Source organism: Phycodurus eques, chromosome 13 (assembly GCF_024500275.1).
Source record: "Phycodurus eques isolate BA_2022a chromosome 13, UOR_Pequ_1.1, whole genome shotgun sequence".
Taxonomy (NCBI): domain Eukaryota; kingdom Metazoa; phylum Chordata; class Actinopteri; order Syngnathiformes; family Syngnathidae; genus Phycodurus; species Phycodurus eques.
The window spans coordinates 3,348,609-3,367,012 of NC_084537.1; the positions used below are offsets into that span (position 1 = coordinate 3,348,609).

At 40.9% G+C, this 18,404-nt stretch overlaps 1 protein-coding gene across 2 annotated transcripts in view; it reads right to left on the reverse strand.

The window, feature by feature from the left end:
- Window positions 1-18,404, reverse strand: part of rnf2 (ring finger protein 2) — an 81,689-nt gene that overhangs the window by 39,540 nt on the left and 23,745 nt on the right. For both annotated transcript variants that reach the window (XR_009769623.1, XM_061693065.1), the window contains exons 5-8: window positions 17,409-17,541; window positions 16,782-16,881; window positions 10,927-11,099; window positions 10,194-10,383 (exon numbers count right to left, since the gene is read on the reverse strand). Coding sequence is in view for 1 of the 2 variants with exons in the window: in XM_061693065.1 (XP_061549049.1) it covers window positions 10,194-10,383; window positions 10,927-11,099; window positions 16,782-16,881; window positions 17,409-17,541 (596 nt within the window). In the remaining variant the exon portion in view is untranslated. The remainder of the gene's footprint in view (window positions 1-10,193; window positions 10,384-10,926; window positions 11,100-16,781; window positions 16,882-17,408; window positions 17,542-18,404) is intronic.

The window sequence follows — 18,404 nt, forward strand, 5'->3', positions numbered from 1 at the left end:
CCAGTTCCGCTGCATGGACTTGCAGAATGGTGGATCTGTATGCCTTTTGTGCTGGAATCGTTTTGCTATGCAACAGGGGAGTCTGAAATACTTATTTTAAAATCCATTATTCTGACGTTTATTGAAAATGCAGCCGGACAGAAAAGGGTTTTAAGGGACAGACAGAGGGACAGAGTGGGCAAGGGGGGTATGAACCACAGAAGAACAATAGTTAGTCTAGATATTTGAGCACAGTCAAGGGGACACCTGGTGAGGACATGCAATGACTAACCACTAACCAAGAGAACAAGATGAGAGGACAGAAAAGGATAGGACAGAATGTGGGACATGAGTAAGGCAGTGCTACTGACGAGTGGTCCTTTTCATGTCTATCAAGTTATTTTTAGTGTCTAAACAACTGTAAGACAACTGTTGATATGTTGGTATAACCTGTGCTTATTACTGATCCAAGCACAAGCAATTAAAGCCTCCTGTGTTGGGCCCTGTTGATGGTTGGGGCCCCCATGCTCTCTAGGGATTGGTGGGGGCGGTGGCAGCGGTGGGGCATGCTGTGTGTGGGGTGGGTGGAATTGGGCGTGGACGGGGGGTCGTCCGGTGCCCTCCTTTTGGGTCAGGGCGCTTTCGTTGTGCTGGGGACCGCCCTGGGTCCTGGGGAGAGGGTGGCGTCGCCCTGGTTGGGTCCCCCGCTGGACGGGTTCGCTGGCTTGGCCCCTACTTGTGGGTGGAGGGGGTCAGGCCCACCCTTCTCCAATATGCCGGCTCTGCAACTCCATACACCAGTTGACGAACATGCATGTGATATGGTGTTCATTCACTAATGTTGGATTAACACGCTACTGGCTTTAATTGCTTGTGCTGGGACCACTAATAAGTACAGGTTATACCAACATATCAACTCACAGGTTCTTACAGTTGTTTAGACACTAAAAAGAGCTTGATAGACATGAAAAGAGCAGTCCCCAGGACAACGAAAGCGGTCCCCAGCACAACGAAAGTGCCCCGACCCAAAAGGACGACCACCCGTCCACGCCCAATTCCACCCACCCCACACACAGCATGCCCCACCGCTTCCACCGCCCCCACCAACCCCTAGAGAGCATGGGGGCCCCAACCATCAACAGGGCCCAACACAGGAGCTAGCCGCCACCTGAAAACGGTCATCGCCCACCAAAAGCAAGCCCATGTTAAGCGCCCGTCGAGAGCAAGGACAGGCGAGGGTGCCAAGACAGGGGAGAGGAAGGCGGACCCCCATCTCTCTGCGGCCCACCAACCGAAGGGAGGGCATGCCCCAGGAGTCAAGCCTAGAGAAATGTGTGTATGTGGTGCATTAAAAATCCACGGAGGAAAGGCATGGGTGGCAAGAGTGTAGGCCAGAGTGCTGGAACACCTGGCCGAGTGTCCTCCCCAGCCGACACTGCCATCCCCCACAGATGGGTGTATGATGCATTAAAACTGGAGAAACGGCAGGGCGGAGAAAGAGGGGGGGGGGGGTGTCACGGGGCGACCAGAACGGAAAACAGCACAGATGTGCCAGTACCCGGCCCGGCTCCATCATGCCTCGTTCCAGTACCCCAGGGGACCGTGAATGAGATGTGAATGTGCCCAATATGCGAAGCATGTACAGTGTGAGACCGGCTGGAAGACCAGCCTTTACACCTTTACCTTTCTGAAGGGTAGCTCGGCTGATTCTATTTTTCTTATTTTTAGAGTAAAATTTAAAAATGGCACAGTCTAGCATTTGGAACCATTTTAATATGGGTTAAAATGGGATAATTGAAAATAAATAGTTAATTTGTGGTAACGTTTTCATTTTTACTGTAGCTATATGCCCTAAAAGTGAGATAGGTAGGCTGTTCCAACGTTTTAAATCATCCCCCCAAAAAAATTGCAGTAGCTGTACATGATTTAAATGACTTAACTCTGTAAATTTTGCTGAGATATTAATGCCTAGATATTTGATATTCCGTTGTAATGGGAAAGTTTGGATTTTGGTTCCGTAGGTTTCCATGAGTTAAAGCCTCTTTATACTCCCGCATTTGCGTGGCCGACAACGACCGCATTGAATCATGTGACCGACGAATTGCCCCGCACAGCACCTCTGCGTAGCTTGCCGACAAAAATAGTTGCTGCGCGTCGAACGCCGCGGAGACCATCTCTCGTGATTGGTCCGTTTTAGTCACATGCTGTAATGACGTACACAGCGTGCCCTTTGGTTCTACATACCATCTACGTCGCCGCCTTCTCGATCGATTTTGCAGCATAATTAAACGTATCATCTGGTCATCTAGGTCCATTTGTTTTGTTCCATTGTTGTTGCTTTTTCCTTGTTACTGAAAGGAAAGTAAAAATGGCTACCGGAAATGGACAAAAAAGATAGAGGAAACTCCACCCTGTGGTGTCCTAGCCAATACCAGCTGTAGCGACACCCCTGACTTGGAGGTGAAGTGCAGTACATTTTCAAAACTGTGCGAATGGGTTGCACTAGAGTATAAAGGCAAACTACGCGAGGGACAGCCGCAGTGACGTCAGTGCGGTCGCCGTCCGTGACAGTATAACGAAGCCTTTAGTCATAAGGAGTATTATTGATTCTGACCAATTGATAGCATATTCTGATAATTGCGAAAATGTTGAGGTTAAAAATTGTTTGAAGTGATGCCTTGGGTTCGAGTAAATAAAGCGGGATATCACCTGCGTAAAGACTGATTTTGTGTTCCGACACAGGAGTACAGATACCTTCAATACTAGTTTTCTGCCGTATCGCTATTGTCAGTGGTTTGATAAATAGTGCGGTATAATTTGCAGTAGTGCCTACTGCAAATTTTCAAAGCACCAGCCCTTCGCTGTACGTTTCCCCTAGGTCTACCAAAATTGGGGTGCTTAGGGAACAGTCCAAGACCTACGAAAAAAGTATCTTGGAGCAATGCCCTTAACCCCACAGGAAGTCCTTTGCTTTCCAATTCTGACCCATTTTTTGTCTTTTACAGGCGTCATATTTTAACAAACGCCTCCTAGAGATTTGCCGTGACATCAAAAGCTGTTGTAACTTAACTCCAGATCGTCATATCTTCTAAATTTCACACACTTGCGAGTCCACATTGAAAGGAATCTATGGGGAAAAAAATTTAGTCTTACTAATAACGCCACCTACTGCACAAGGACATGTGATGTTTCATACTTTGTTGTTCTTCTAAATAGCGGGTTAATCCTATCACAGTTTCTGTACAATTTAAAAAACAAAAACAAAGGCTCAGTCGTGCCCCTTCGAATTTTCAGAAAAGCAGCCCTGGCGCTACGTTTCACCAAGAGCTACCAAAATTGGGAGGCATATATAACAGCCCAAGACCTACAAAAAATAAAAATAAAATCTAATTTTTATTTTATTTTTTATTTTTTTTTAAAGTCTCTTGGAGCCACACCATAAACCCAAAAGGAAGTCCACCATTTTTAATTTACTTTCACTTTTTACCTAATTTTTCACCTTTTATTGAGGTCACAGTTTAACATACTCCTCCTAGAGATTTAATCCAATAGACTTCAAACTTTGGCTCTCATCTAAAGATAGGGAAGATGAAAAGTTAAAAGCTTTTCATTCCATGCAACGCTGTTGCTGTGATGACATGCTGTTTCACTGCATTGTTCGCCAAGAAACCAACGCTGTTTTGAGGGTTTAAACGTATGCAAACTCATGAAACTTTGAATACACCAAGTCAAGCAAACCTTTTAATATTTTACAATTATTTTTGAAAATCTTAAAAGTAGCTCAGTTGCGCTCCGTACATATTTTCAAAAAAGCAGGCCTGGCTGTACAATTCACCTAGGTCTACCAAAATTGGGAGGCCTATGGAACAGCCAAAGACCTCCAAAAAAAAGTCTCTTGGAGCCATACCCGAAACCCAACAGGAAGTCCGCCAAATATTTACCTAATTTTTCACCTTTTATAGGGGTCACATTTTGACAAACTCCTCTTAGAGAATTGAATCCGATAGACTTCAAACTTTGGGTGTCTCTTCTTAAAGATATTGAAGATAAGTTATTAAAAGATTTTCATTCAGTGTAACGCTGTTGTGAAATGCTGTTTGCTGTGCTGTTCGCCAAGAAAACAACTCTGTTTTGAGGTGTAATTATGCAAGCAATCTCATGAAACTTTGTACATACAAGCCTGGTGAACATTTTAATATTTTACAGGTTGTGCAATTTTTTAAAAAAATGGCTCAGTAGCGCCTCTTACAAATTTTCAAAAAAGCAGCCTCGAGTATACGTTTCAGGGGTGTTCAAATTCATTTTTGTCTCAGGCCACATAGTAGTTATGATTTCCCTCAGAGGGCCATTAGAACAGTGAAACCATATAAATGTTTAATCACCAAATCATATTATTACCATTACACAACAAATTGAGGGATAACTAGTTTTGAAATCCGAAGACAAGGATAATAGTTTGTTCAAGTATTGTTTAAGTTACTGTAGAAGAAGGGTTTGGTAACAGAAAAATGCAATATCTCAACATTATTGTTTATTATTATAACAATTTGGAATTTGGGTACAGATTTTAGCAAAAATCACGGGAGTTCCCGAAAATGATTTGCTTTTGCGGGCCACATAAAATAATGTGGCGGGCCTTGAGTTTGACACCTATGACCTAGGGCTACTAAAATTGGGAAGCATACACTCCCCTCCAAAAGTATTGGAACGACAAGGCCTATTCCTTTGTTATTGTTGTATACTGAAGACATTTGGGTTTCAGATCAAAAGATGAATATGAGACAAAAGTTCAGAATATGAGACAAAAGTTCAGAAGTCCAGCTTTTATTTCATGGTATTCACACCTACATATGTTAAACTACTCAGGACAGAGCACCTTTTCTTTGAACCCACCCACTTTTCAAGTGAGCAGAAGTATTGGAACAGACATTATTAAATTAACTTGAAGTGAATAACATTCAACATTTGAATTGAACCCTTACTTGCAATAACTGCATCAAGCATGTGACCCATTGACTTCAGACTACTGCATTCTCTTTTCCAGGCCTTTACTGCAGCCTCTTTTAGATCTTGTTTGTTTCTGGGTGTTTCTCCCTTCAGTCTCCTCTTCAGGGGGTAAAATGCATGCTCTATTGGGTTAAAGTCCTGTGATTGACTTGGCCAATCTAATACCTTCCACTTTTTCCCCCTGATGTAGTCCTTTGTTGTGTTGGCAGTGTGTTTTGGGTCAGTCTTGTTGGATGATGAAGCTTCTCGTGATTAGTTTGGATGCAATTTTCTGTAAATTGTCAGACAAAATGGTTTAGTAGACTTCTGAATTAATTCTGCTACTACCATCATGAGTTACATCATCATTAAAGACTAGTGAGGCCGTTCCAGAAGCAGCCATTCAACCCAAGCCATGACATGACCTCCACCATGCTTCACCGATGACCTTGGGGGTTTTGGATCATAAGCAGATCCTTTATTTCTCCATACTTGGGCATTTCCATCACTTTGGTAGAGGTAAATCTTACTCTCATCGGTCTATAAAACTTTGTTCTAAAACGTTTGTGGTTCATCCCTGTATTTATTTGTAAAATCCAATATGGCCTTCTGATTCTTTTTGCTGATGATTGGTTTACATCTTGTGGTTTGGCCTGTATATTTATTCTCTGGAAGTCTTCTTCGAACAGTGGATTGTGATACCTTCACCCCTGCCCTGTGGAGGTTGGCAGTGATGTCACTGACTGTCGTCTTTGGGTGTTCACAGCTCTCACGTTTCTGTTATCAACTGCTGTTGATACCCTTGGCCGACCAGTTTGATGTCTGTTGCTCAGTACACCAGTAGTTTCTTTTTCAGGACATTCCAAATTGTTGTATTTGCTTTGCCCAATATTTGTCCAATAGCTCTGATCAATTTTCCCTCATCTCAGCTTCAAAATGTTTTGTTTTCTTCCCATAGACTGCTCTCTGGTTTTCATGTTTGCTTCAAAGCAAATGCAGTTTTCACAGGTGAAACCTAAAGCCAAAAACAACCACTATCTAATGTATAGGCAATCAATCTAAAAGGCAACACCTGAGAAACTAGCAGCACTCATCAGTCACGTTACAATACTTTTGCTCCCTTGAAAATTGGGTGGCTTCAAACAAAAGGTGCTCTGTCCTGAGTTGTTTAACACATCTCCATGTAAATACCACAAAATAAAATCTGGAATTCTGAACTTTTGTTTCATATTAATCTTTTGATCTGAAACCCAAATGTCTTCAGTATACAACAAAAACTAAGGAAGTGACCTTGCCGTTCCAATAATTAGGGTTGTAGGCCTACAAAAAAGTCTCTAGGACCCATACTCTAAACCCAACAGGAAGTCTCCCATGTTTTATTTACTTTCAAATTCTGACCTATTTTTCGCCTTTTACATCTGTCACATCTTAATGAACTTTTCCTAGAGATTTTAATCAGACTGACTTCAAACTTTGGATGTCTCATTTAAACATAGTGAAGGTGAAAAGTTCAAAGCTTTTTGTTTCGTATAACGCTGCTGCCATTGCGACATGCTGTTCACCGCGTTGTTCACCAAGAAAACAATGCTGTTTGCAAGGTCGAAACATGCATTCATTGTGAAGTTTTGCACACACCAAGACTGGCAAACAATTCAGTATTTTAGAGGTTTGCTGTGCAATTGTTTAAAAATGTCTCCGTAGCACCCACTACAAAATCTCAACAAAGCAGGCCTGTACATTGTACACTGTACATTCCACCTACTGTAGGTCTACCAAAATTGGGAGACGTGTACAGTGCTGTGAAAAAGTATTGACCTCCTCCTGAATTTTTTTTTTTTTGCAGTTTCCCCAGTTTAAGATCATCATACAAATGTAAAGATCAGACAAACATAGCACCAGTGAACTTAAAATGCTGTTTTTAATTGGAAAAAGGAAAAGAAAAATTCAAAGTTACCTGCCGCTGTGTGAAAAAGTAATGGCCCTTAAAACTAATAACTGGTTGGGTCATCCTCAGCAGCAACAACTGAAATCAAGTGTTTTCTGTCACTGGCAATGACCCTTTCACATCTCTGTGGAGATATTTTGGAAGAACCTCCTTTTTGCGATTGTGTCATTTTGTTGCAGCTCTTTTGTCTGGCTTGACTTGGTTGGGACAGATACTGTTCAGTGATTTCTTGATTGAACAGGTCTGGATGTAACCAGGTTTGGGTGTGATCAATGAAAATTAACCAGAAATTGTAATTAACCTCACTTAATTCATGATTTAACGGGGGGGGGGGTAACTTTTCCACACAGGGCCAGTTAACTTTGAATAGTTTTTTTCTTTAATAAATGAAATAATTTAAAACCCATGGTGCCGTGCTATTTTTTGATGTCAAAATACTTTAGTTCGGGACAACACTGCACACACACAGGCACCATGCTTTTCCGTCTTTTCCTCCCCACTCCTGGCCCTCCCTTCTTGATAACGTAAGCGATACGTGCATGAAACATGGTAAGAATTATTGTTTATTCCCTAACATGGAAGTAATGATTAGTGACTTACAATGCGTTGGCAGACAGCTCCATCCCCCACCCCCCCCCCCACACCATTTATTTTTACAAAATATTGTGGTTACTTCATCAAATTCATTTATTAAATTTTTGACACGCTGGCCAGACACAGTGCCATACTGGCAGGTAATATCGGACGCTGGATTTTTTTAGCCCCCAATATCCGGAACAATCTGTGTTACGGCTGTAACGAATCAGTGTTCAGTGATTTCCTTAACAAAATACGGAGGTTCCGTAACATTTGACAGCTCTGCAAAAGTAAAAAATAAAAACTGAATGAAAATTAACTAATGAAAATCAGACATTGCTTTTAAATTGTGGTTCAATAGAATTATTTCCCCACAAAAAAAGGAGAAACAAGCCTGGACAGAAACAATGGCCCCTTAACTTAATATTTTGTTGCAATCACTGCAATCAAATGATTTTTGTAACTTGCAATGAGACTTCTGCACCCCTCAACGGGTATTTTAGCTCACTCTTCATGAGCAAACTGCTTCAGTTGGGTGCTTTCTCCAGACAGCATGTTTCAGCTCCTTTCACAGATATTCAATAGGATTTAGATCAGGTCTCATAGAAGGCCACTTCAGAATAGTCCAATGTTTTTGTTAGATATATTTTAGTAGTTATCATTTATTTGCTTAGCTTGCATTATTATTTTGCATTAGTAGCTTGCATTTGTATTTTGCATTAGTAGCTTGCATTAGTATTATGGACAATATTTAGATAGAAAGATGTCTCGCCTTCAAGAAGATGACTCAGCAACATTTGATGGAAGGGCGCCTTGACCAAGGACGTGATCGGATGTGGTCGGGGACGGGACAGGTGTCGTCTGGTCCTATGTTTTGTGTTGTGTCTTAATGCTTAGAACATTATGTCTTGTAGAACCCTCCTATTTTCAAATAAATGTAGGAGCGACGGGGGAGATTGTTTAGAGCGTGTTGAGAGGCTGTAACCTGAACAATCTCCCATGCGCCCTCCTCATGAGTAAAATGACCAACGTCTTCATTCCTTTTGTGTTTATTCATTATAATGTTTGGTGAGATAAATCCAACAGTTTTGTTTTTAGCCATTCTTGTTTTTTTGCTGTGTTAGGAGACATTATCCTGTTGCAAGACCCATAGACTAACCTTTTGCTGACAATGGGCAGGTCATTTCCTCTCTCTCTCTCAAGACTGTCAATATTGACAGTCTTGAGATTTAAATGTACCCTGCACACATTCAGGACACCCTGTTCCAGATGCAAAAAAGCAGCCCCAGAACATAACAGAGCCTCCTCCATTTTTCAAAGTTGGGACAGTGTTCTTTCCTTGATATGCTTCATTTTTGTGTATGTGATGTGGCTTGCCAAAAACTTCCAGTTTTGTCTCATCTGTCCATAGAACATTCTCTCAGAGGCTTTGTGGCTTGTCAACATGGAGTTTGGCAAATTCCAGTCTTGCTTTTTTATGATTTATTTTCAACAGTGGTGTCCTCCTTAGTCGTCTCTCATTAGGTCCACTTTGGCTCCAATGACAACGGATAGCGCGTTCTCACATAGATGTACCTTGACCTTGAAGGTCACCCTTAATTTCTTTGGAGGTTGTTCTGAGCTATTATGTTACCATTCGTATTATCTGTCTCTTCCATTTGTCATCAATTTTCCTCCTGCGGCCATGTCCAGGGAGGTTGGCTACAGTCCTGTGGATCTTAAATTTCTGAATAACATGTATCTGTAGTCACAGGAACATCAAGCTGCTTGGAGATGGTCTTATAGCCTTTACCATTAACGTGCTTGAAAAATCTCTCCTCTGGTCCATGTTTAGTGTGGTGCATAACATGTCACCAAAGAGCACAGTGATTTATTGTCATCCTTTAAATAGGCTGACTGACTGATGACAAGTTTGTAGACACCTGTGCTGCTAATTAGAGGACACATTGTTTGAACATGCCCGTATCATCAAATTATTTTCGACCTTTTCTAGTGGGACCATCATTTTTCTCCAGGCCTGTCTAAGGATTTTTTTTTTTTTTTTTTTTTTTTTTTTTTTTTTAAGTAATTCTGTTGAATTACAATTCAAAAGCAATGTCTGATTTTCATTGGTTAATTTTCACATTTTAATTCATTCTTATTTTTTTTCATATTCAAGTTATGTCTGTTACCGCTGTGTTTCTTTTTTTTTTTTTTCATTAACAGAGGGGTACCAACGAATTTGTCCACGTGTCTATGAAGAACAAGGAAATGCCAATTACGCTGATTTGCTACTGTTAAAATGAGGCCGTTGAGTACTTAGCAGTGGGGAGGGCCGACTCATGCTGTTCCCTGCTGACGTCAGAGCGACCCCGTTTTAGCCCCACCCAAACAATCCAGACATCTCAGATTAAATTAGATTAAACTGTACGTTAAACAGTTCTGTCTTTGCATCTTTTCAGCACTTATCTTCAACCATATTTAATGTATTTAGAAAAAAAGAAAAGAAAATTCGTTTCCTGGGTCTTTAACAGAACGGTACTACCAACAATGTATTATGTGTAGAAGTCAAATTTTGACAATGGTTTGATGAAAATGTTCAATTTCTTAAGGTATAAACAACTGCAAGGACGCAATAAGGCTATCTACTGCAACACGTATTCCTTGGCAAAAATGAAAATTACCACCAATAACATCTGTCAATCCATGTGTCTGAATATGTACTCACAGTGAACTGGTTTCCAGCAGTAGGTATGTAGATGGTGTACTGTTTCTCTGAAGCTGCCTCCATATTAACAGGACTCGCCTCTGTGTTTCTTCGAAGCTCCTCCAAAGCCAGACGGACAGCCAGGTATTTAGAGAGGTGATCCACTGTTGCATTTCCAGATGTCTTTATGTAGCGCGGCACAAACTCCACACTAGATTGATACAAACACCAACATAATTTATCATTTATTGCAAGGGCCCCAAAAGGCCACGAGGAGCCCACAAACCTATTCTAAAAATAGTTCACCAGTGAGGGGACACTGATTTCTTAGGAATATTGCATCATTTGAAAATGTTTACACTTGCAGAGATTTATAGAAAATACTTAATGATATGTATCAAGTTTCCTACATTATTAATTCATTGTTGATAATTATTTAGAGAAATCAGTCACATGATTGGTGTTTTCACAGATAAATATCCTTAATGATCAATAATAACAAATGTAATTTGAGGAAATTTGTTATTGGAGAAGCGTGTATCAAACTGGTAGCCCATCAAAATAATCAGTAACCCAAGAATGTTTCAAAAAGGTTGGCGAGACCTGAGCTATCTAGCAGATCAATGCGAATAAACACTGGGCATTGCTTTAGTGTAAATATTTTGAAAATGTTGCTTCTTGTACAGTGGCTGGCTAAAGCGTTAATAGTGTTTGAACTTTTCCACAATTAATCCCTTATTAAATATTAGCTCACCTGTTGTGACCATCATCCTTTTCCATCAGTGTGGGATGAGGCCTGAAAACCAGTTCTATTTCGCTGGCACCGCTGTCAATAACAGAGTCACCGCCGCCATTCTCAGCAGCATTGTCCATATCAAGTCCACTATCATCACTTGTTTTAGTGCGCTTTATGCTGGGACCAGCCTCCTGGGGGATTATGTCAAATTCATAGTTAGTAAGGAGAAAAGGCCCACATGGAGGTATTGTGATCATATGCTTGTCTCCACTGAGACCTGTTATGAATGAGCCATACACTGATGTATAATGACAAGATGCAATTGAAGTGTAGACTTCTGGCTTTAATTCTAGACGTTAGACAAAAAATTTTACCATTTAGGAATTACAGCCATTTTACGTACTTCATTTTTTAGGTGCTTTGAAGTATTTGGACTAAGTAATTGCAAATATAACCATAGTTTTACGACGGTGGTTCCTCAACATCGAACTACTATTTGTTAAATCCAATCTGTCACATCATATCATTAAATCATTTCATCACAAAACATTGATTAAACTGTACATGTAATGATTTAAAGTAAGATTAACAATCATCATTCACTATCAAGTACAAGGTAACCAGACAGTATTAATCTATTACCGTAATTTCTAATGGATAATGAGCATTTTATCTCCCCAAAAAATTGTCAGTCAATAGTGCGCATCGTACATAAATTAAAAAAATCCTACACAAAGAATTAACATATACTAGTGCATATATATTTTGAAAATGGTATACATTCGTTTTAATGCGACAAATACTGTATATAGATGCAATTTAATAATTCTGTCGTTTCACATTGATCTGAGAATCAAATTATCCTTCAAACTTGATCATTTCTTTGAAAAAGAAGCACTGTAGCTTTAATGAAGAAAAACTAAATTTCAATGAGTCATAGAGACAAGTCACTTACCTGCTCATGTTAGTGAAAATGAGGGAGGTCATTGGTCGATATGTGAGACTAGCTTGAGGTACAAAATAAACAGTTAACACAACAAGAAGTGGGGGCTAAACACATAAGGTCTAGTTACACTATTTAGGGAATAATTAACACTAACCGGCATAACACAGCATTCTGAACAACTACTTACAATGACGCTAGGCATGCTGGGAATGCCTCAGATGCCCCGCGGTGACATCGTTTACGCATTTGAAAACATTCTGGCTTGCTAGTAGAGCTGGTCTGCGGCTGCAGATTTTTTTTTACTACTTGTATCTTATGAAGCTGTTACTTTAATAAACATTTAAAAGCAATTGCAACTACTGTGACGTTGACTGAACGCCATCCATCCATCCATCCATCCATTTTCTACCGCTTATCCGAGGTCGGGTCGCAGGGGCAGTAGCTTCAGCAGGGACGCCCAGACTTCCCACTCCCCAGCCACTTCATCCAGCTCTTCCGGGGGGGATCCCGAGGTGTTCACAGGCCAGCCGAGAGACATAGTCTCTCTAGCGTGTCCTGGGTCGTCCCCGGGGGTCTCCTCCCGGTGGGAAGTGCCCGCAACACCTCAGCAGGGAGGCGACTGGGAGGCATCCGAATCAGATGCCCGAGCCACCTCATCTGGCTCCTCTCAATGTGGAGGAGCAGCGGCTCTACTCTGAGCTCCTCCCGGATGACCAAGCTTCTCACCCTATCTCTAAGGGAGAGCCCGGACACCCTGTGGAGGAAACTCATTTCGGCCGCTTCATTTCTTGCTCTTTCGGTCCCACAGCTCGTGACCATTGGTGAGGGTAGGAACGTAGATCGACCAGTAAATTGAGAGCTTTGCCTTTCCGCTTAGCTACTTCTTTACCACAACGGACAAATACAAAGTCCGCATCACTGCAGACGCTGCACCGATCCGCCTGTCAATCTCTCGGTCCATTCTTCCATCACTCGTGAACAAGACCCCAAGATACTTGAGATCTTATCCCCGACCTGGAGAGGGCACGCCACCCTTTTCCGACTGAGGACCATGGTCTCAAATTTGGAGGTGCTGATTCTCATCCCAGCCGCTTCACATTCTCCATCTGGATAAATTACGTGATATTTATATAGATAAAATCAACAATTAAAAACATCGCTGCAGACCAGCTATGGTAGCAAGCCACCATGTTTTTTCAAGTGCGTACTGCGTGGCGTCGGAGGAATTCCAAACATGCCGAGCTTCATCGTAAATAGAATAAGAATGCTGTTTTATGTCAGTTAGTGTTAATTATGCCCTAATTAATGTTAATAGATCTTATGTATGCTTATCCTGCCTCTTCATCTTGTATGTTAACTATTGTTTGATTATTTTGTACCACAAGTGAGTCTTTCATCGCGACCAATGATCTGCCTCATTCTCACTACCTTGAGCAAGTAAGTGGCTAGTGTCTATGATTCATTGGAGGTTCGTTTCATTAAAGCTGCAGGACCACAATTATACCACTAGGGCGCTCCACTGCCACAATAGAGAATATATATTTTTTAGGCGTAATCAAAACTCAATATTAATATAATCTCAAAGATTTGAATCAATGCATGTATACATAAAAATATACGAAGACTATCATTTGTGGTTAGTCACTAATTTGATTAATGTGAAAATTAGGCTTTACACGATCAGGATTTTTGGGGCCGATCACCAATCAGCAAGTTTAAAAAAACGATAACCGATCCCCGATCCGATCACAACCTGGAGGAATGTGTATTTAAATTACCTGTTCATTTACTGTATATACTTGTGTACTTAATTGCTCAAAAAAATTATATTTACAATAAATAATGTATCTTTGTTCCTCTATTTATACCAGTGAGGTATAGTGACAGAGAACAAATGAATGGTCTTCTATTAGATGGCAGAAAGTAAATACAGTAATTAATGTATGCACTTTTTGTGAAATTTTTGTTTGTTGGTGTGCCGTGAGATTATTCAATTGTAAAATATGTTCCTTGCCTCCATAAAGGTTGGAAACCACTGCTCTAGTCAGATCGTGTATTCTAATCTGTCAAGTCAAACCAACATTACAACATGACAGAAATAATGGGTGCTAACTTACTGTAATTAAATTACTTCACCCACGCCGAAACTTTAGAGTATGATTCGACAGAACGCCGGTATAAACGTCAGTGCTAGCAGTAGCTTGCTAGGCTACATAACGTTTTTTGTTGCCTGCTTGCGAGGCGTATCGTATTAAAAGTACATGAACATACCTCAAGCAATCCTTAAACGAACGTCCTCTCCTGTCCTGAGCACCGGTTCAACACACATTTCTCCCCATTTTGTCCTTATAATATAGTCTGCGCGATCCACTCGTCGTCGCCACGGTAACAAGTGTATCCGGTCGCATTTGAGTTGACAAGATAAAGCCCAATGATCGTATTGATTTTATTATTACAAGATTTTATTGCAGTAGTCTGACATCGTGCAATCGTGAAAGAGCAAATTTGTCTTGTAGTCTGATCCAGGAATTACGTGTTGTCTGTCCCACACTGCGTTTTTTTTTTTTATATAACTTTATTGGGCATCAGATATTTACAGTACAACGTCAAATACACTGTGCACGATGACGAAGCGGCGTAAATGCCTTTTGCGGAGCCGATCAAATCGGTGAATTATGACAAAGCCGGTCAGCATAAAATACCGATACCGATCAGGCCGGTAAAAATCGGTGTAAAGTCCAGTGAAAATATGAATGGTTGGAAAGTCATGGCACACACAGTACATAAGGTAGAAGACTTCCAGATTTTTGGGGTCAACTTTGGGGGTGCACCTTATACACGAGAAAATACGCTAAATACAATAAAACACTAAAGACTCCATTAGAGGGTACAGGTCTTTGGAGTGCACTGCCCACAAATAGAGTATGGAATTACCAAAGTAAATCTTTTGTGAGTCACTTTTGGCCTTCAGGTGCCTCCATGACCTTAGTTACAACTGAATGGAATACAAACGAGGGTGATTCCACCCAAATGACTGTCGCTGGCTGCCAGATGGCTCGCTCCACTGTATCTTTAACGACTGTCATGTTACAACACAAAAGAATGAAACCACTCTAGGTTGGGGCATACCTCTATCTTGGAGGATAAATAATTGGGTTCTACACCACCACCACCACTCAAGCTAGACCTGTCCTATCTAGCTTTTGAGCATGAACTGATGAAGCTTAGATCAGAGTAAACACAAAGATAATAGGCCTGTTTTTGTGTCGATTCTGTTCCTTCCCAACCAAGCACATCAAACCCCAGACAATCTTATGTCTTATAACATTATCATTAGTAGGGTTGGGCATCATTTGAATTTGAGCGATTGTGGTCCCGATTCCAGGTCCAAACGATTCTCGATTCAGATTCTTTTAGGAGGCTGGGTCAAAAAACCTTGCATGGTTTAAATAAAAGGTGTCCAAATTATGAACATCCATTTTCTTAGCAGCCCCGCAGCATAGACTAAAATGAACATTTGAGTCGGAGTTCTTTATAACCAGTATCAATATCAAACCTATGAACTAAAAGGCAATGTGTGGAACTAACCCAATTAACTTAATATTCATTAAGTAATGCTTCAGCTAAAAGTTAAATATATCATTGTTAAAATAGTTATTTGCGACTGTTTTATCACGTCAAATGATTTATATGTGCAAGTTTTAACTCGACTTCCTGTATTTAAGCTTATTTTAAGTTTATGTGAAATTTGTCCCAATTCATTGTGATGTAAAGTTGCTGGTTTGACCTTTGGTGCAGTTTTAGCTGAATGTTGATTTATTTTTTTCCCCCCATGTCATCGGCTCTTACGTTGGTTTGAAGACTAAAATAAACGCTAAAAACCATCATTGCAAAAGTGCAACCAATTGTTTTACCTTGTTAGCTGCCTCAATGTTGGTATATTTCATTCACCCAATTTGACTTGACTGAAGTTCCGCGCGGTGTAGGCTGAGGCTCGGAGTGGCAGTGAGCACTTCATGAAAGCCTCCTTTGCACAATATAATCTTATTCCAAATGTTGCACTGAGGTGACTGGTCATTAATTTCAACAAAGTTAAGACACACTTTTGTTCGCCGCCGTCGTTGGGCACAAGCACGTCTTCGTGTGCTTTCTTCTTCGTTGTTTTTTTTCGGTATCGGCGGACTGTAGGCATCGAAACTGGGAACTGGATTTTTTTAATTTGAACGATTCCGGGAGAACCGGAACGGTTCCAATCGGTTCTTGATTCTCAATGCCCAACCCTAATCATTAGTGATGCATCGAAATGAAAACCCAAGCCCGAAAACCGAAACACCGAGAGAAATTAAGCAAATCAATAAAACTTTATTTGCGGTTTTCACACATTAGCCAATTTTAAGGGCAATATAGCAGGCAAATTAGTACGTGTGTTTTGAGGAAAATAATCTAATATACGATGCTAAACACTGACATCCATAATGGATCGGAAACAAATTTGTATGTCAATGCTGTTATGTCACTTGAGAAAATGAACCTATAATTTAAAAGTACATTAATATAATCTTTATAAAGTTTATTAGTCCACACAGTGGGGAAATTTGTATCATTTCAGCAGCAATAGTGGATAAAGGAAATACAAAAATAGCATGCAAGCGAAGACATTTGGCTTCAAATGCATCCGGCATTCCAAGGTTGAATCAATAAATACTTTAAAATAAATATTGGCCGTGATGATGGAGCTGCAGAAGAGCATGAAGGTGTGGCGAGAAGGCTGGGAAGTGTGTCAGACTCCAGGGAAATTACTATGAAGGGGGAAAACTTGTAGTTTTGTGACACCGGTCCTGGAATTTTTGACACCCCTCATATATAGCAGAGTTAAAAACCCTATGGGATTATAGAGTAGTATGATTTGTTGTCAATAAGAAATTACCTGATTGCTGTGGACAGACGCATTACTGCAGTGTGAGGAGTCTCCATTGTCTTCAGCTCCACTACCATTCTCCACCGTTTGTCTTTTACCACGCTGCAATCTGACAATAACATAAAGTAATTAGTATGGTGTGCAGTCTATAAGCAGCCTTTCAAATAATAGTACAGTGGAGTTAAGTTCAGGACAGACTTTCTGTGTTTCCTTTTTAGGGTCCCTAAATATCCACTTTTCAGCATGTCTTTGTGAGAGTAGCAGTCTAATTTCTTAAGTTTAGTTGTATACTTAAGCAGAGTGGAGGTAAACAAGCTACCGTCTATTCCATGAAAAACAAAAACAGAACTGCTACCGAAAAAAATTGTGGATTAAAATGGAGAGAGCTATTTATACAGTTTGCATTATTGCTTATTTAACTAACAAACAACACTGTTCCATGATGTGTTTCTGTTCTTTGTTTGTTAAAGGAGCGGTCATCATCATCATCATTATGCCTTTACAAACTGCTGTGGATATCCAAGTGAAGCCTGATAAAAGATTCGCATAAATGTGGTGAACCAAACTGCACTGTATCGCTTTGTCAGAATATTGCATATCGGAGTGTACATTAATGTATGCTACAAGTTGGTTTACCTTGTCAAAGCCTGTATCTTTAGTCCTTCCTCTATGCTGTGAGAAAGGGCTTGTTGGTTGTTATGTTTGCTAATGCGAGCCAACACTCTTTCCTGGTGCGCTTCATACTCATCACGGCTGGGGTAAATCTTACCTGACGGGATAAATGACAGCAAAAAACAACTTTTTCTCTCTGTTTATGTCTACTTCCAGGGCATTAGTGAGCAATGATACAACAACTATTAGTGATTTTTGCTTGTTAACACACTCATTAAGAGGAATGTCCTCTGTGGTTAAGCCCCCCCACCCCACGCAAAAAAGCCTGCTTTTCCGATTTTAATGAAGAACATACAAGAACTTGGCAGGTACCCACTCAAATGGGAGTGTAATATGTAAATACAAGTAAACTATTGTGCCTACAATAACGTACACGATAGAAATGCATTGCAGATGACCCAATTGTAACCCAATGGACATCCTCCAACTTGCGTTATATCTTGTAACGGACATTCTCTCGCCCGATGGCACTGTGACCCCCGAACTCCAGACCGAGCGGCATTGCTGTTTCCACTCACCCGCTGAGGCAGACGACCACGGGGATGCCAGCTTGAACTTCGCACAATGAATAAATAATAAATAAATAAAGCTAAATGAATTTCAAACCAGTCCCAAGTAGCATCAAAGCTGACATCTGGTTAATTAACTTCCATCCCCAGCCAGCCTGAAGAGGCTTACCAACAAAAACTTTTCTTTCCTGCTGTGTTCAGTGACACTTGCTCCTCCTGGCTGGAAAAATGGATGGCGCACTAGCGACACCCAGAGGTAGTAGAAAACTACTGCAACCCCGGCTGTCAAACTCCTGAAGTTTGCTGATGACGCCACTGTCATCTGCCTCATCAAGGACGGTGACGAGTCTGCATATCGGCAGGAAGTGGAGCGGCTCAAGCTGTGGTGCGGCCGACACAACCTGGAGCTGAACACGCTCAAGACTTTAGAGATGATCGTAGACTTCAGGAG